Source organism: Anas platyrhynchos, chromosome 28 (assembly GCF_047663525.1).
Source record: "Anas platyrhynchos isolate ZD024472 breed Pekin duck chromosome 28, IASCAAS_PekinDuck_T2T, whole genome shotgun sequence".
NCBI lineage: Eukaryota > Metazoa > Chordata > Aves > Anseriformes > Anatidae > Anas > Anas platyrhynchos.
The window spans coordinates 3,827,311-3,846,665 of NC_092614.1; the positions used below are offsets into that span (position 1 = coordinate 3,827,311).

At 43.1% G+C, this 19,355-nt stretch overlaps 1 protein-coding gene across 19 annotated transcripts in view; it reads right to left on the bottom strand.

Annotated features, from left to right (window-relative positions):
* The window catches only part of TANC2 (tetratricopeptide repeat, ankyrin repeat and coiled-coil containing 2), a 283,394-nt gene that overhangs the window by 210,941 nt on the left and 53,098 nt on the right, over positions 1-19,355 (bottom strand). For 18 of the 19 annotated variants that reach the window (XM_072028945.1, XM_072028943.1, XM_072028947.1 and 15 more), the window contains 2 exons: positions 9,154-9,216; positions 1,432-1,531 (listed from right to left, as the gene is read on the bottom strand). In XM_072028945.1, coding sequence (XP_071885046.1) covers positions 1,432-1,498 — 67 coding nt within the window. In that variant the 5' untranslated portion in view covers positions 1,499-1,531; positions 9,154-9,216. The remainder of the gene's footprint in view (positions 1-1,431; positions 1,532-9,153; positions 9,217-19,355) is intronic. The other variant, XM_072028946.1, reaches the window with a different exon arrangement.

Consider the following 19,355-nt stretch of genomic DNA (forward strand, 5'->3'; position numbering starts at 1 on the left):
AGAAAGGGAGAGGAATGATAACAGAACATCTGACAGAGATCTGGCTTTGTACAGAAACCAGAATTTGAGGTTATTTGTCTCCTGTACTGTTTTCCAAAGGTTGAGAGTCTCATCAGGAGACAATTTGTACATCCCTGGGCTTTAAACTGTAAAACGCGGCACTTCAGAGATACGGAATCACAAGAGCCATCTGCCGGCGTGTCTGCCCAAAACCCACACGGCTTTGTGCGCGGGTACCTGCCTCTCACAACAAAAGACCAAGGAGTTGATAAGAAAACAAAATCTGCTTCATCAAACCGGGGACTGACAACCACCACCTCGGGCTCCGGCACTAAGGGAGCCTTTGCAAAACAGACACTTTTCCCCTGCAAGACACGTGCTAATTACAATAACAAATGCAAGGAAGTCAACACCGTGACTTGCTGCTCCAGCCTCCATGACAAATGCCTCAAGAGTCAGCCAGCACACGCTGGGCCTCCCACCTGCAGCCCGGCTCGCAGCTCGCTGGTGTGCAAGGACCGAAATGACGAAGTCAGCACTGCTACCGGGCCACTTGGGGACACGTTTTTCAGCAGTGCAGCTTCACAATGCCCCTCCTTCCCCAGCACAACTTGGGTAATAAGATACTAAACCGGGGAATATTCTGGCACTGAGAGAGATCCGTATTAACCTGCTTCAGCCAAGGGAAAAGTTTATTTTCCGTTGCATTATTGCCATTGTATCTCTGCATCTTCACTGTGGTTTCCCATGGAATACACAGATGCGCTGTTTACATGGACACACAAGCACAAATAAACGATCTATCCCAAAATACTCAAAAACGTGCTGCCAGATGGCTTCAAAGAGAAAAATGAAATAGCTCATTAAAAGTTCTTACAGTGCCAGCACTCCATTCTTGGAAGTAACTATGGAAGTGTAATAGAAATGTTTTTAAAGCACAGCAATATTTTTGCAACATTTTGCTTTGCAGTCAGAATCTCACCTAGAGATTCATGGAATAAATGGGCCAAGACAGAGGGACCAGACGGAACTACAAACAATTGTCCTGGGACAGCAAAGAAAAACAACTACCAGAAGTGCTGGGTAAACTTGGGCAATTTGTCTTCAATTCCATCTCCCCCCTCTTCACTTTTCAAAGAAAAAAAATGCTAATATTACCACAAGTATTGCTACTGCACAACTAATTATTTTTCTCTGCATCTTATCTCCACAATGAAAATTGCATGTGGTTTACTTCCAGTATTTTTAATATTAAATCTCAGCACAGTATTGTAATGACCCACAATGATGTTTTGAGTCTACAAGATCAACAACTGAGTACTTCTATTCATTAATAAGAAAAAGAGACCCAGGAAAACCGAAGCACAATACATAAAAGGAATCCTTTCAAGAACTGTCAATAAAACATATGCATGAGGAGCATTTACTTACCACTGGACCTGTTTTTGCGGTTTGACTTCCCTCCTGTAAGAAGCATCTTGAGACTGTTTCGAAACATGGCGATCCTGTTCCACTTTGTGTATCCCAAAACCTGTGTAAATTAGGAGAACACAACTTGTAGCAAATAACGCTTTGATTTGGACAACAAGAAAACATTACACAAACTCTAAGAAAGAGTTAAAAATGAGATTAAAAACCTGGAATGAAGAATAATTCTGCTTTAGGAACATGCTTCCATGCATCCATACAAAGCCTACCATCTCGTTGGCTTTCCTTCATCCAGACCATCTCCAGGACAACACAATCTCTGCACTGCTAACAAAACCTGCTTACATTGTCAGAGGGTTTAAGCAAATTATCCTCACTCTAAGTTCAGAAAAACACAGCATTTAGCCAACTCTGCCTCCATTTCCCATTACTATTAAGGCCAAACCTGCTGGGAAGAGCTGCTACCCTTCACACTGTTGAAAAAGTCAGCCTTGCTAACAACAACTTGCTGAAGATACTGTCTTTAGCTCCCGGGCTAGCTGACTGTCAGATTCTGCTCTGAATTGAATAAATTGTCATGAGGAGGAAAGCAACTCAAACCAAAGCTAACTGATAAAAAAAAATCAAGCAAACATTATCCATGTATTTTTCTTGCTACGTACATCTCAAACAAACAAAAAAGCAGTCTCTGTGCTGCTGAAGATAAAAGAATGAGCTTTGGGGTTCACCAGACACACTGACAGCTTGTTCTAGTGGAACATCCTCTTATTAAAGTAGGTAAAACATCAAAACAACAAGAAAAGCAGCTCCAAACTAGACCAAAAGAATAGTAAAGAGTCTTTGATCAGCACATACAATAAAACATAACTTTGCTTCCATTGTATACATAGTATTCCATACTTCCAAGGTAATACATTCATCTTATAGAAATCTATCGTGATTTTCTCTTTAACAATGTAAAATCCATCTTGGAGGATGCTCAGTAAATGCTACCTCAACTTACTTCACTGTTATCCAATATTCTGAAGTATATCCATAGAGCAATCCCTAATACCTAATGCAAAAAGCTTTGTACGTGTATTTAAAGCCAAGGAAAGTCCCTTTAATGTGACCTGTTCACTTACTGGGAGATACTGACATTTAACGGCAGATTTTGGTGTCTGCGTGTGAGTATTATTAGTGAGGATACAGTACCAGTATTTCCTTTGCATCTATTAATTGCTTAAATATTGCCTGGCTTCTTTCCGAAGCCTTGCACAATGACATAAGAGCACAAAGACCTAGTATTTGGGCTTATTCCCAGGGCTCCCAAACAAAGCCTAAGCCCCTCTTCCAAGTATCCTACTGTTACAGGACTACAGAACAAAGATTGTCTGGCCACAAACAATTGTCTTCAATCTGGATTCTGCTCATTTAATTCTGTAGCTGGCTGTTCTGTTCCAGCTCACAGCATAGGCAGAAAGCCTCTGGGTTTGTATCACCCTTATTAATACACTTTTCAATATGCCACACTCTTTGCACCATCAGAAGGATAAAATATGACGCAGACATCAAATGTAAAGAGAATGCAACTGAACTCAAAGTGTTATTTATTTTGGAACATGGTAATATTATAATCCCTTCAACATCCCACTAATCCCAATGCATTTATCTCGGCTTTGAGCAAGACAACAAGGAGGCAGTAAACACCTCCTGCTACTAGCTGAGGAACTGCTCAAGTCTGAAAATGATTTTAGATTAATTCTAGATGTACCACAGAAAAATTTATGTGTTAAAGGAGGATGTGAAAAGGGCAAAATATAGCAAGTAAGCAGCAAAAACTTTAAAACAAAATTCTTACGTTTATAGTTTTTTTCTTATGACCAAAGGACATTTTTACAAGGAGAGTTGATGAATGTAGAAAGGATGTTATTGATTTTTTGCAACACCTGAAGGGAAGGTGCAATTCTCTTTCCAGTGGCGCCCAGTGCCAGGACAAGAGGCACTGGGCACAAACTGGGGCACAAGGTTTCATCTGGACACCAGGAAGCATCCCGGCCATTCTGTGGCCTAGGTAGAACAGAAACGCCCTACTAAAATCCCCCTAAAGAAGAGTACAGGTAATTTTTTTTCTTTTAGAAGAAAAAGGCAGCTCTCCAGGTATCCATTTGAAATCCCACCTAGGTCTGGTAGGACAACTCACCTTCACAATTCTCGTACTAACAGTGGACAGCCCCAAACTTCAAAGCTCCTACAGATTGAGGAGGAGGCGTAGGGCCTATCCCCAGGTAGGCTTCTGCACAGACCAGAAATGAGTGGAGGTGTGCCAGGAATAACTTAATTAACCTAATTACGCTGAAGGAGCCAACAGGACTGAGCCTGAACAATGCCAAAGGTGGGGGTGACAGTGTGCTAATGATGTTTACCTGCAGCCTTCACGTGACAAAACTGCCAACGAGACTGGATTAAGCGTCTGCCCAGAGCATGTGGGGGGGCTCCATGAATTTGCTCAGAAGAGCCCCATGCTACAGAAAGAAGTGATGTCTTGTGCTATGACCCCGAGTTACCAGCCCCAGGGTGCCTTAAGGACTAATTCCACATACTCAGAGCTCACCTTGAAGCCTCGGAGGACCACTAGATCTTTGGTGACCCTCGGGGGTGGGAGATGGCAAGCAAGGCCTTTTGGCAGTACGCTCAGTTTAGCATCAGCTCCTGATGTGGCTTCTCACTGTGTCTTACAGACAATGTTGGATTCCAGGCCTAAATACCCACTGAATTTATACCCTGATTAGTCAAGGTTTTCACTATATACAGTAATAGAATGGTCAGGTCACCAAAAACAACTCCTATTTTTATTTTGCATGCACAACCATGTTATTTTGCACCTTCAAGTAAATATGGCCACAGCTCTTCCTCTGCTTAGCTAGTACTAATCCAGAAATAATATGAATAACCACTCAATTAAAAATTCTGTTGGTCATACTAGTTCATGGAATTAGGATTACCCAGCAAATGGCTTTACAGTATTAGGAGGAGCTGGATCAGGCCCTTCTCCATACCCCAGTGAACTCGATGCACCTTACAGCCCAGGTTAATTCCCTGCTCCGGTCCCTGCAGCTGGGTCAGCACAAGCTGAAGACGGAGGATGCTGCTCCCCGAGCTGAGCTGGGGATCCCTTACACTCCTCCCAGTGCCAGGGGAGCTCCTGTCTTCAAGCCAGGCAACCAAGGGCTACAACATTTTACTTGTCATTGGCCCTAGCTGTAACTTTCTCTAGCAGATGCAGTGAAGATGTGCACCAGAAGTCTCCACGTGGTATCAGCAGGTAAGTAAGAAGGTATTAGCCCTATGAACCTTGTTTCATAGCAACAATGGTACTTAACAAAAGTAGCTTTTATTTTTTTTAAAGAGACTCTGCCACATGTTGTTTTGTTTTCTAACAAAGCTAGGTTTCAATTAAGTACACAGAGTTTCTGGAGAACCAGGAAGTTTTAGCGTAAGGCACAAAGAGAAAAAAACAAAGGCAAGGGAGCAGAGAGGCAAACTGAATGCTGCAAGCTGCATCTTTACCCCAAATGTTAAACTTGAACAATTCTGCACTCTCAGTAAATCCTCCCAGATGACTAGGGCCTATTTCTTTGTTTTCTTCATTTTAAGGCAGTTTGTAGACAGGCTGCAAAAACTACTTCATGCTTTGGGTGGTATCTCTGAGGGAAAGTCATTGTCCATTGGAAATGGAATTTCCATATCAAAGCAAGTTCTTCCTGCCCCAAACACCAGCACATACTGCAGAAAATTCCAAAGGCAGAATTCACTCCCAAAATCTTCACAATAATCTTCAAAAGTTGATGAACGCTATCTTGTCAAAAGTTCAGTATATTTTTACTCATGCAAATAGATAGGGGAAAAAAAGCATTTGCAAACTTCTACCCAGAAACATTTTCAATGGGAAACCACTACCTCTATCAATGACAACCACTTCCAAAATTAAGAAGGGCATAAAATAAATCCCGTAATCATGTAAATCTCGTGCCACCCTGTCTCCACACAATGCGTTGCCCGCCTGTGGATGCAGTATTACAATATTGCAGTGGTGGAGTCCTACCCAAACACTAACACCGAGAGCACTCTGACGTACAACAGAAGGCAAGCGTTTCTTCCCACTTCATTTTTATTGGAATAGAAAGAGATCAAAGAGATCATCAAAGATGAAACAAAGCTTCATAAAACAAACACTCTGTTACAACCCGTAAACCGCTTCATCCTAGAAGCCCCCGGTAGCACCAGACTACCTCATGTCATGAGAAAAGCTGAACTTACGATATTAGAAATTAAGAAGCGTGTATAATAAGAAGAGTATTTTAAGACACCAAGACTCTTTCTGAATATTAGTTCTCAGGATTTAACAACATGTAAACACTAACTTAACATTTTGTGAACAAAACAAAAAAAAAAAACAAGCTTTCACAAATTTGTGAACTGTTTCCTCAGAGCATTCCAACTTCAAGAAGGAGCAGGTATCAAGGCCTTTCTTTAAAAAAGTGACAGATTTCTAAAGCTAATTATCACAAGATGAAAGAAATTGAAAAATAAAAGGAAAACACACACCACAAAGCCAGTCAGCCTTTCAAGCATTTATTCCCTGTGTAACACACATTGTATACAGAAATCTGTTCCATGCTCCCTTCTAACAGCTGCTAGGCTGAAACTTTCCACGCTCCTCAAATAAATTATTCAAAGTTTAAGCTACCCTCTTCTTTTAAATTGTCCTGAAATTCAGGAGAATGTTTTGAGAGACTGCCTATCTCCAGGGCTGCCAGCCCCAAGAGCACATTGAGCCCAGGCCGGGCTGCCGTACGCCCTAACTGAGCGCTGAGCTGTGTCAGGAGCTCCACAAACGTCCTGACAATCAGATGTGTTGAAGTCCCTGCCTCACACAACAGCTCCGACTTGCAAGAAGAGTGTGAAGAGCTGATTATCTCTTCGAAGTCAAAGAGTTGTGTGCTTTTAAGACTGGTCCATGTACGGTTAGGAAAACAGGAGCAGAAATTTGGTATGAAATACTTCCAGGGTCTTTAAGAATGAAAATTTGATTGTTGGAATCTAGCAAAAAATGCTGAGAATCTCCAGGACTGGTTGGAAAAAAGGAAAACAAACGAAAAAGAATTAGACTAAAAACTACCAGCCACAGGTTCTTAAGCAATACAGAATTTATTGGACAAAGTCCTGTTAAAGGCTTTAGGACAACTGAATATGACCAAGAATCAATAATTTCACTTTTCCTCAGGAAAGCCTGAACATTAATCGTTGTGATGAGGGCAAGCGAGGTGAGGGCCATGCCCTCCTGCCCTTCCCCATCAAAATTCTTGGAGATCTCTCACCTACACCTCCCAGAGGGCCTACCAGCAGCCCCCATAACTCCAACACTCCTGCACTTGCTGTGGCCCTTCCTCCTGTGTGCAGCAAGATACGCTCGATGCCTTTGCTTCTCCAGCTATCCTCGATGAGCTCAGATCCATAAACACAACCAAGAGGATCCACACTGGGCAAGCGTGCTGCAGTTCAACGTGAGGAAGCAGGAGTCAGCTTCAATCCCTGCTCTCATTCTAGCAAAATAAAGAAGCCTTCAATGCTGGAGCCGAAAGGAATTCCGAGAACACCACAAACAAGTTCCCATGCACGCTGAGTTCCCAACAACAGCCCTAGGATGAATGAGGCCAAACTTATTTCTTGATGAGCCCATGGTGATTACGTTCACTTCAAGCCTGCGGTGTTTATTGTCACTGCTGACCTGGATACAGGTAGAGCACGAGCTATGAGACAAGAGCGTTACGAACACCCACCCAACCTCTTCGGGGTAGCAGCTCCCTCTGGTACCCTGCTAGACCCGTGCTAGATGGAGGCAGCTGTTTGCTTCTGGAGCATGAGGCACAGCAGGATGAGACCACCCAAAAGGTGCACTTACCCAAGGATGTGCTCTGCATGGTCTTCAGTCCCCTATCCTCCTTAACAGCAGGACATTTCTCTCTTATTTTGTCAAAAATTTATGCTTCTAGTAAGAAGGATGGCAAATAAAAGCATGCCTGCTAACAGAGAGCGGCCACTGCTAGGTAGCTGATGGTTTACTCAGAATCTAGCTAACCCCGACCCTGGTAGGATAAGGTGGCTGATCACAGAATACCAACAAGCACTTTGCAACCCGATCTTGTCATTCAGGGCTTGTATTTGCTCTGAGGAAAAAAACAAAATCTCCACCAGTATCTTTAAGTGTTCGGGTTTAACAGAAGAAAAACTAGATAGTTATTTAAAATGAGATTGGAAACACTACCAAAACAACGCAGTCACCTGCTAGAAGGAAGCCAAAAGTCAGAACCGTTCTTTGTGGAATATGGAAATGTAGTGACCTTGAAATTCAGGAAATTTAATTTTGAACGGGGCTTTATCATCCATCTAGAATTAGAAACCAGGTTATACAAAATGATACGGACTGAATTCATAAGGGACACTAACGCTCTCCGTATACAATGTCAGTTACGCCGCCTCTGAGAAAACCGATACCGAGGAAAAGTTTCAAATATGATTACTTGACTTTCATCAACTCGTGTTCAGTGGTTTTAATCTCTTCTGTGTTGCCTGTAACACTTTAAATTACTGTTTTGGTTGCAAATCATATCAGCGTATCAATCGCGCCTTCCTCAAAAACCATGAACTAGGGATTTAAGCTGAAACAAAACTTGGAACTGTTTTGCCGAAGTTAAGTCTAGTTAAACTGCCTGCCTCTGGAAACCAAGACACTGGAAGAAATTTCAGGGCACTTCCTACAGCTGGCATCAACAAGCCTCGCTGTGCCAGGACCAACAATCCCGATTCCGCCCCAAACCACCAGAAGGCCAAAGAAGTGCAGAGGGCTCCTCCAGCAGCAACCACGGGAACTTCAACTTTTAGCCGTGACACGGAGTAGCCAAAAAGTCTTGCTGTTGCTCAAAAAACAGCTGCGCAGGGCATGCTCTTTTTGAGATGCTCCTACATTAAGTTGGAAGATACAATAGCAGGACAGAAAATGAAAACCAAAAGTAGGCTGTGTATGACGTGTCAGGAAATGTTATAGCACCAGGCTATTTTGAGAGATTAAAGGAAATTTGAATGATTTTCTTCATTTTTAAATGATCTAAAACACTGAAATACAGACCTACAGACCTGCTGCAAACTTGCTCAAATTTCAAGAATGTTCATTACAGGACCGAAGTTCAATCCACTAGCAAGCCCTAAAAACTTTCTCAGAACACTGAAGGTTCTGGATTTTACAAATGAAAAAACAACTTGAAAAATTAAAACAGACTATTTTTTTTTTTACGTATAAGGCTGTGTCACTATTATACATTCTGTTCACCAAAAAGCATAAACTGTTTTAATAAGCAGTTAGAATGAGTTTTTATACATATATATAATCTCAAAAGACAAATTGCATAGAACCCTATATAAATATTTTTTATTACATCATTGTTTTCCTGCTGATTATTTCCAGCAGGAAAATACAGAGAATGATCAACCATGACTACGTGAAAGCTATTACATCTTTTTCTCTAACCACAGAAACAATCAGGTTAAAAAATGGATAAAACTGACATAGGTAGACAGTGCCCATGCTCTGTTCAAAGATTAACGAAGAAACCAGGACAGAACACAACTTCCATTCTATTTAAACAGATACAGTAAAGAAAATGTAGGGGGAAAAAAATCTCCTACCTTGATATCTTTAAGCAAGTTAAATCTCTAGTAAAAAGCGTCTTCCTCCATGCAGCAGAAGTCCTGCAAGACACAAAAACCAACGTGGTTTAGTAGCACCTTCTCAACTCGCAACCGCGCCCCGTGCTGTCTAGCTGTATGAGCTAAACCGGAGGAATCTCGTCCCAGGAATAAACCCGCAGCTCCTCCCGGAGCGTTACTGTGTAAGCTATCAGCCTCCACTCTGCACCAACACCATTCGAGAGCTCACGTTCACACTTCCAGATCGCTGTTAATCAATACTCATTCGGTCGCTTGACTCTTCCCTCTCAGCTCCATTCAAATGAGAAGAAAATCAGACCACGTGTTCCTTTCATACCCATCACGTAGGGTATAACATCTAGGGGGTATTGCTGCTTTCCAGTATTTCTCCTCCAAGCCATCGAGCCTTTCTGCTAAAATCCTACAACCCATTCTTTTTTTTTTTTCAGCTGAATCCTTACATAAACACAACTCCCACGAAGGTGTTCAGCACTAAATCAAGAGCCGGGTGCTCAGCCCTTTGCTCTGTCTCCACGTACACAGGCCAAGCTCACCAGCAGAGAGCCACAATGAATGTATTTTACTGCTCACTGAAAAAGACCAGAGCACCTACTTCGGTACTGCCATGGGTGTCCCTGTGTGCTGACAATATCACGTTACATGCTTCATCAATCTAGTCTATGAAAATCTTGTTTGACAAATGAAGGAAAACAACGCAAAACAACAAAAGCAAAATAAACTGAGACCACCTCCAGTTTGCATGTTGTAAAGCAGAGAATAATATTTGACCACTTCACTATTTTTTTACTTCTACTGCAAGAACTAAAGTAAAGTAAATCGCCAGCTTAACTTGGGGTTTGCACTGCTCTCCAGAAGCTCAGGAGGAACTTCTTAGATGGTCTTCTATGAATAATTCTGTACATAAAGCTCTCAGACACTCCATAAATTCATGAAGCGACTCTACCTTATTTCTCAGGGTTGCCAATTACCTCTCTGCTTTCAAGTTTTCACTTCCATGGAAAAATAGCAAGCAGCACACAGCTTTCAGCAGGATTGTGGCTGCTTCAGTCAGTCAGGCAAGGAGAACATGCAAATGCTGCTCTCGTCCCGCAGCACCGAAAATAAGTCGTGTCACAGCAGGGAGGGAGATCTGCAACCTCTGCAAGTGCCAGAACACTGTGACGTTGTTGACAGCTTGAAGACTAAGGTGGTTTTAACCCTTCCTCCATGGGACAGGGTAAAAAATGCAGGTAGGGAACCGGGAGCTCCTTTGGCAAATGCCCAGCCCTCCGCCACCCTGCACAGCTGTGTTCACCCTTCAGGCTCCTTTGCTGGGTCCTCCCAGCTGAGCATCCATGTTCTGTAGGAAATGCGCTGTTAGGAAAATAGGAAAACCCAGCTAAAAAGCCCTGAGTGTTGAACCGTACACAGCAGATACATGGAAAATAAGTTCCACAGTTACGGAACTTGTTTTAACTGAGCCCTTATGGAGGCCAAACTCAAACACGTTCAAATCAAGACGTATTTTTGTTGCTTCACAAAAAATGCTCTATTCCTTGGGGGCCGTGAGAAATAAAAGAGGAAGGATCTTAAAAGAAAAAAAAATAGATTTCCATTTTTCACAATTCTTTTAACTGGTCAAGAACTGGGACTGGAAAAGACTTGCAGTGAGTGTGCGGAGAGAAACTTCTCCCTTCGACAGCAGTGACGTTACCATTTCTAGAAAGCTGAAAACATGCGGAGAGGCTTGGAATAACTAACAAAAGCTCCTCCTGGCATTTCAGTTTGCTGCCACCTATCTTCTTAACTCCTCTCTCTTCGTGTGATCCCCTGTAAAAACAAAGAGCAGAACATGGCTTGTGCAGCGTAAGCCGCAGATGAGTGCTGACTGCCCGTAATCTGCTCAGTAACTTTCCATCTGCATTCACGGAGCGTCTGTGATGAATATGCTCTGCACTGAGCTTTTAAATAGCCGAGCTTTCATCTGCTCGTATTATTACATTAGAAATCTCGATGTGAATGCAGCAGATATTAGTGGGTTGTCAATAAAAACTGAATGTCATTAAAGTGCTTTTATTCTTTTAATGCCTTTAACCCTCTAATTATATTTGTAAATTCTGCTATTTAACTGCATGAAAGTTATAAATTCTGACATGTTGTATCACAACAAATACATTTGGGGAGCAATATACAAACAGTTATAGGCAAAAAAATCAATTTTAGAATTATCCCTTCTTGGTTATAGACATAAATCACAACGATGGCACGTCTCAATCAAACAACACGGTCCGGATTTCTCCAAATATTCTAGGAGTTTGGGGGTTTAAAACCCGTGTCCTGTGCTACAGCTGCAAGTCATAATATAAGAGAACTGATTTTTTTCATTATTACATTGGTGCAGCTTCACCAAGCCAGTTCTCTTAGGCTCAGCAGAGATGGCAGCAGTCCTATTTAACTCTTACTCACCCAAACCCGACATCAATGACTGCTGTCTGCTCTTCCACGACTGCTGTGCTCCCCACAGGCAGCAGGGGGGATCTGCAGGACAGGGCACCAAGAGCCTGGCACCATCCCACCTACCCCAGACCTTCACTGCTCACACTCACCCTGCCTTTGGCCATCCACGCAGCAGCCCCTTACTGCCAGCTGGGATTTCTGCAGCTAGAAACCAGGCAGGGGTAGCCGGCTGACAGCAGTGCCTTCCAACTGCCATCAAAGTTTGCAGATTTGTAATATAACCCATAGGTCACATTGCAAAATATACCAGATTCACGGTATGTCATAGCTATATCAAAATATACCTACGGTAGGAATATTCTAAGTTCCACAATGCCAAAAAATCCTTCTAAGGAGTGCTTTTTGCTCACAGAATCAAGTAATTGCTGTGAGGACCAACACAGACAACGTACACACGCTCACAAAACTGTTCTAAGACACAAAACACCCCCAAAACCTGCTACGCCCACCAACGGCATCCACCTGTTGAGTCCTGATCCTTTGAACCACCGCGAGCCCCGAGCAGCACCAATGCTCCGACGCTTCCCCAGCTGTGCTCCAGTACATCCACTGCTTTATGCCACTTCATCCGGGATCACAGCAATCCTCCCTTTGAAGCAGTTCTGATCATTCTCTGCATCCGGGACCTTTTCACTGATTCAGACAATTTCTGAATGAACGCCTTGTGAACAGAGCTGCTCCTACAGGGCTGAATGAAAGGACATTACGTACTTTCCAAGCCCGGAATACAAGGAAACACTATTAAAACGTCGCAAAGCCAAGTAACCAAAAAGCTAAGGAATACAAGGATCAAGGTTTAGCACGCGAAGTGGATGAGATAATTAAATAATTCAAGCACAAAGCAGCCCATCTGCAGCCTTACAGTCCCTGATACTTTCTGGGCTACACCTGTGTAAGCAATAACTGCTCTACGTCCTTCTGCAGAAGAGCACATTGAAGAACAAGCAGGGTGTAAAACAGCAGAGACCCACAGTCACCACGTGTTCCAGCATCTAGCTTCAAATCAGTCCCTAACAGACAGCTTTTCTTACCTTGCTACACATACAGGTATGTGATCATATGTTAACTCGATTTCTAGGCATTTCTAATGCACAAGTGCACCAAACAAAAGGATGAAATAAAAGCCAAGTGGCCCGAGTGCCCAACAGGAGGGTTTCCAGTTAACAAACAAATGATGGGGACAGGTTGGGAGGTGAGTTTATGAAAAATCTCAAGATTTTCAAGACTTTTAGTTGACAAAATCAAGCACCCTCCTGTTGCTCCAATCCACGATACAAGGACCTGACAAGGAATGAAGGTGTTGGGATACAACCATGCAGGTTCCAGCTGCAACGGCTTCCTTTCAAGCTAAATCCACAAGAGGAGGATGACTTAAAGATTAGAGATAACGAGCAAAAAGCAGCCTTCTGTAGCTGCTTAACTAAAGCCATGAAAGGTTTGATTTCACAGAAACAAGTTTAAGAAGTTTGTTACATGGATATAAATGCCATCCGCTGTATATTTTTAAATATTTAACATCAGTACTGAGCGAGCTTCCAACAGAATGAAACGTAAGACTAATTTTCTGTTCATCCTAGAGCAAACAAAGCAATCTTTTTCCCCATCATCTATGCAGACATTGCATTTAAGCAGGTAAAATTTCACGGCAATTTTGCAAAGCTAATTGAATTTGAAACCTCTAAAACAAACGTAGAATAGGTCACATGTACCCTGATCTCAGCAGTTTAATTATATTTTCCCAGAGAAATTAACAACTTACTCATACTACTTTTTTTCTTTTTTTTAATCAACAGAGCATTAATACACAGACTTTAAACACAATGACCATCTGTCTTTGAAAACCATACACTACACCAATGATCAGAACATGCTGCTCAACCCGTTCTGCTGGAAAGAAATTCTCTGAACTGGTCTCATGAATAGGGATTTCCATCCTTAAACGAGGTTATTTTTCTAGTTTTGGCTGTCAGTTGCACCAGCTGGTATTCATCTGATAAATTGAGTAAGCTTGGATGGTATGCTAAAATCAAATAAAATCACAGTTTAAATTCTTTGCACATACATACATGTTGGAAACAAAGCACATACCGACAGAAAAATAGCCTCGATTCCAGCTCTAAGTCACATAACTCGGTTTTTAAACAAAACGTACTTTTTGTGTGTTTGTTTTAATGCCAGCCGCCACCCAACAAATCAAAGATGAGGCAAACGGCAACGTTCCTTAAATTACAGCAACGGCAGCAGAGTTGACCTAACTGTATCAGGGACTCGTCTGGAAAACAAGTGTCATGTTTCCATCTCCATGAAGAGTACAACTTCAACTTCTTCCTCTGAAATACCATTTGAATCACATTACTATACGCAATTACTGCACAGGATCGTGTCCCATTGATAAATCAGGAGTGCTGCACGCAGGCATACGACGGAGCACTTCAGTCCGTATTTAGACACCGCCTGGCTGATTTTCAATAATATTAAGCAAGCATCCACTCTACCATATTCTAAGTTGGCAACAGTTTCCTCATAATTATCGCTGTAAATAACTGTGGGAAAGCGTCCAGACATCAAGAGAATTATGAAAAAAAAAAAAAATCAGAAAATTGCCCATGCTTTAAATTAAGATTTTTCTGCTCACCTCATGTGCCTTAAAAAAAAAATAAAAATAAAAAAAAAGGTGTTAAATGCGGATTACATTTACATTCTGCTATCTTAACAACTCAGACTCTTGGTTTTATAGGAAAATTATAATGAGCTTCCATTTCATTTCCTGCCTAACAAACAAACAGTTCCAAGCTATTAACGGAGTATCCCATTCTTCAGCATCCTAATAACGTTTATCAACATGTACAAACATCTCTACTAGCACCGTGATTTGGGGCAGGAGCTCTCTTTGTCTTGTTGCAGCGATTACTGCTGCAAAGCCCTCACCCTCCTGATGCCTTCAGATGCTAATTAACAGAACCTGTTTAATAACATTAACTACAGCCTGTTTGTTCACCTCCTCTGCTCTATCTACAGGTTGGTCATTGTTCATTAACGACTTGGTTTGGGTGCTGCGCTCACGATACACATGCCAAGGTGACCACACAATGATAGGTTATGTGAAGCATGCACCAAGGACGATGTTTTCGTCCCAGAGTTATTCAAGGTTAGGCGACTTGGTGTAATTATCTGACATTTTAATAGGTGTGAGCACTTCTCAGCCCACGGAGAGCAGGACGCTGATAAACCACTGGATGCAGCAGTCGTTTTGAGCCTCCCAAAGCTCTCCCTGGTGCAGCCAGAAGTTTTGTCAGGGATTGCACTGAAGACCAGGCCAGGCACCCTGGCAATGCCCCCGGCTCCAGGCCACCCAACGCAGGACTCCAGCAGCTCGGTGCCCGTGGCAGGGTGGCCGTGCTGAGCCCTCACAGCTCTGGGGAAGGAGGCCAGGCCCACTGGCTGCCTCTTCGTGTGCTGTAATTCCTGGTGGAACCATGCTCTGTTTCACAGGTTGTTCTCCTTTGACTTCTGAGTTTAAAATGCACGTGTGCACAGGACTTCATCTACCAGGGGAACACCGTCTGGTTCTCCCACCCAGACGGCGTATGAGAGCTGCAGATGTGCTGCTTCACGTCAGAAAGCCCAGAAAAACTGCTCCTGCTCCTGCACACGACACTAAGAGCTGTCCCTGCTGCCCTAATTCCAGCTCTGTCGTTCAGTGCACAAAGCTGCTGAGAGAAGGAACACCGCGATGCTTTCCCCGTGATGCAGGGAGTGCAGGGCATGCACCAACACAATGCCTGGAACCTCGCGCTGTAACCAAGAGACATAAACATGGGCTGGGAACACTTAACTGGAGGAATCAGCAATAACAACACAGAATGCCTCATTCAGCTTTTTTTTTCGTTTCACATTTTGTTTGAAACAAATATATTACAGGTAAGTAGCTTGAAAATTTAATTTTAATTCATTTGTTTTTAAATTGTCCGAAGACAGAATTACCTAGAGCTGAATGGCACAAAACCACCATCCTACTAGCAGTCTTCATCATGAGAGGTGTATGTCCCTAAAAAAAGTCAATTACTCACAGATCGTACAGTCACAGGTCTTTTTCACACATTTTTTAAAGTTGGTATAACTTATAACATTAAGACTTATGTATGTTAACATACATGGACTGGACTCTAGGATACAAGAGGAAAGTTGGAAAGAAAACGTACCTCGCAAATTACAAACCATGCTTACATAAAAACAGAGCAGCAGTTTATGGTCATGTTTTTTTTTTGTTTATGTTTTTTGTTTTGGCTTGGTTTTTTACTTATCTGCTAAATCCATAGAATATATCTTAAACTCTGAGTTAAAAACAGCAACGAAAAGGGAAAGTAAGTGCTACTTTGTGCCCCTCGGCCTTCATTTCTTTGTTAGCTGGCCATGCCTATCCCAAGCAGGAAAAATCAGACTTAGCAATAGTGGATGTTCTGCTTTAAGTCACTTTTCCAAACTTTCCAACAAGGCAATGCAAAAACCACTGAAGTATTAAAAAATAAATCAAGTTTGAGGATGTGAGAGCTACTTGATAACATCATATCAGGACATTTAAAGACTTCCCACCTTATCAACTCTTCCAAATTAAGCCCCAGTACCTGGCCATGCGTGCAGTTCTCGTTCATTCCAACACAAAACAAAAGCTGTTAGCCTTAAAGTACCACAAAATGAGAAATGAGGGGAAATTTCCACACTGCACTAAAACTGCTAGCGCAAAGCACTTGCTTAGTGCATCACACCCACACAGCAGCACACACGAGCAAGTACTTGAAGGAAAGGGCATGTTTATATACCTTTTATCTTTTATGAAGTATGTAAGTGGTATTTAAAATAGGCCTGGGTACTTAAGACAATGTGTTTAAACTACAAGCAGCTATAAATGAATCCATTGTATGAGCACTCTTGAAATTACAGAGTATAGTATACTTCAAAATAATTCACTGCTGTATCTACCAGCTCTGCTTCCTACTGGTCCTTGTCAGCTAAGAACTCAGGTTTCTGATTTCATCCTGTAATGGGCAGCAAAAATGTAGATATGCAGATTTACAGATCTGCTTTTTGAGCTGAAAACCCAATGAGATTTTTAAACTGGAGAACCTGGCTAACCCGAGGCCGGCTGTTACAGGTCCATAAAGAAAGCAGGCCAGGAGAAGAGGAACGGCAGCAGGCAGCCAGCCACAGTTACAGTACCAAAGCGAGCAGGCATTCCCCAAGCCCATGGCTCAGTTACTCTCAATGTGACTCTTGAAATCTACCCCGTCACCACGGCTTGGGAAGGCCCCCCCAGCCAGCTGAGAATATTGGATATCCTCTTAAACCTCGCCCAGTTGCAAAATAAAACACATTAGCTCACACAACCCACTCCCTATTGCTCACGTGTACTTAACTCCCTTCAGGAGGCTGGCACAAAAGCATCTGAAAAACCTGGCTGAAATTTGCTTCGGTCTGCTCAGAGGGTATCAGGTATCCCTTCTGCCTTCTCTTCTGCTTGCTGTCAGTTGTGCTTTGCAGCAAGCCACGTACAGCTGGACGGCAGCACTGCCATGGCACCGCTGCTCCTTGGAGTCTCTGTAGGGCTGGAGCGGTTGGGGTGCTGCCCTTTGTTTTGGGATAGGACATGCTCTACCCACCAGGCATGGACACTCAGAGCATGGACAACTGTGCATCAAAGCCGAAGATAACTCAAAAGAGCTGAGTACGGCAGCATTGGGTTCTGTTGGTTTTTGGCAAAAGAACAAGCTATAACTGGGTGGGTTTCCTTCTCAAGTCTGTGAGCATCGGGAGATTCCTTACAGAAGGGAAAAGCTCAGCTGCGAAATAACCCCTACCTACCTCCTCAAACTGTTGGATCTCCCAGGCTGTTAGGTAAATCTGCTGGTGTGAGCAGGGAGACCCAAGCCTTACCCTTACCCACGTCTCCTCCTCCCTGCTCCAGCACAGTCCCACCCCACGCCACCACCCTGACAGCAAGCGCCTGCAAAGAGGACGGGGATGTGTTAACGTGGGGTCAGAGCAGTTTCAGTTTGGGGATATATCCTACAGCAGCATATGCATATTATATTGAGATACACATATCTCTCACAAACACAATCCACTTCCACCAAACTCCAGTGTTGGCAGGGTTCAGGGTTGAGGAAACCGCTCCCTCTTGCAACACATCCCCACTTCTTTCATCCTGGGTGTAAAAAGCAGCATATCCTCATCCTCGCTGCAGCACAAAGCCAGCATCTGATTCACCTTTATTACACTCTGAAACAACGTTTATTAGGAAACAATGGCCTGAAATTTCCTCGGGCAAGTTCTGTAGGAAAACATTTATGACATCAAGATCTGTTACAGCAAACACAATATCATCTGCTGTTGTATTACCACCCGTATCAGGAAGTCTTTCTTCTTTAACAAGATTGAGTCTGAACAAGACAAAATAGTTTAACATTCAGTGTTGTAGCTAGATTGGATTATCTTAAGTCTAAATTAGACATGGATATCACATTTTTCAAAGTTTACTGCTTTTTAAGCAAAATAATGCAAACAGCACTGCAGAAACGAAACCACTTAAGAACGTACTTACCATGAGCCCAAAAGAAGGCGAATTTCCTCAACTGCCACAAGAAGTTCTTGTGTTGTATAAACACACACAAGGAAAATGAACACTGCTTTGGCTTTTGGAACCTCTTGCCACCCTGCTATTAAGGAGGTATTCATAATCTCGACCGCCTGGTTAGGGGATATCTTCACTTAGCACACTAGCCTTTAAACATCACAGGCCTGACGAATAAATCCCCAATTAACCCACAATCCCCAATTAACCCAAGAGCGAAGTAATTCCCTGGCTCAGCAACACCGCCCAGGAAGGCGGCCGTGGCAGGAAGGTGGGCACGCACTCACCAGCTGACCGTGGGACACTCACTGCGTTTCCAGCAGTGATTCAAAGGGCCGAGTGCCAGTGAGGATTTAAGGGAGCCTGGGGAGGCGTTCTGAGAGATGCTATTTGCCTACATTTCATCTGAAATTTGCATCGAGTTTTTTCTTTTCCAAGCAGTTGTTTCTAAAAGGCATCTCCTTCCCCTGCTAGGCGGTTCCATTCTGCTCAGCCGCTGTACCTCAGAAATCATCCCGTGTCTCATCATCCTCATCACCCTGCTCTGCACCTTCCCCAGCTCTAAAGTAGCGCTTAGAAAACAAGCAGAGCAAGCAGCAGCCTGCAAGATCCCACACACTCCTAAGGTGATGCTTTTTTATTCACTATTCCTTTCCCGTTAAGCCCTAACATTCTGCTCTCCTTTTAAACAGCTGCCCAACACCACACCGATGTCAGAACTGCCAGGTCTTACCCAGCAGTAACGTCCAGCTTCGACCCACCATTACCTTTGCAAACTTGGTGTTAATTTCCTGCGTGTGCAGGAGAGACTGCTCACATCCATGCCCACTCCATTTCTGAGTCCATTAAGGAGCACGTCGCCCCTTTCAGAACCTGACAAAAGCAGAATCATTTCTTTAAGGCTCTCAGCACTTGACTATAAAGAGCCAGAAATTTGTTTTCAACCCTGCACCCGCAGCACCCGCTGTCCTGCTGGCTGCTCGCAGGGCCGGGGCCTGCAGCACCGGAGTCAGTCCCCACCTGCAATGCAGCGTGA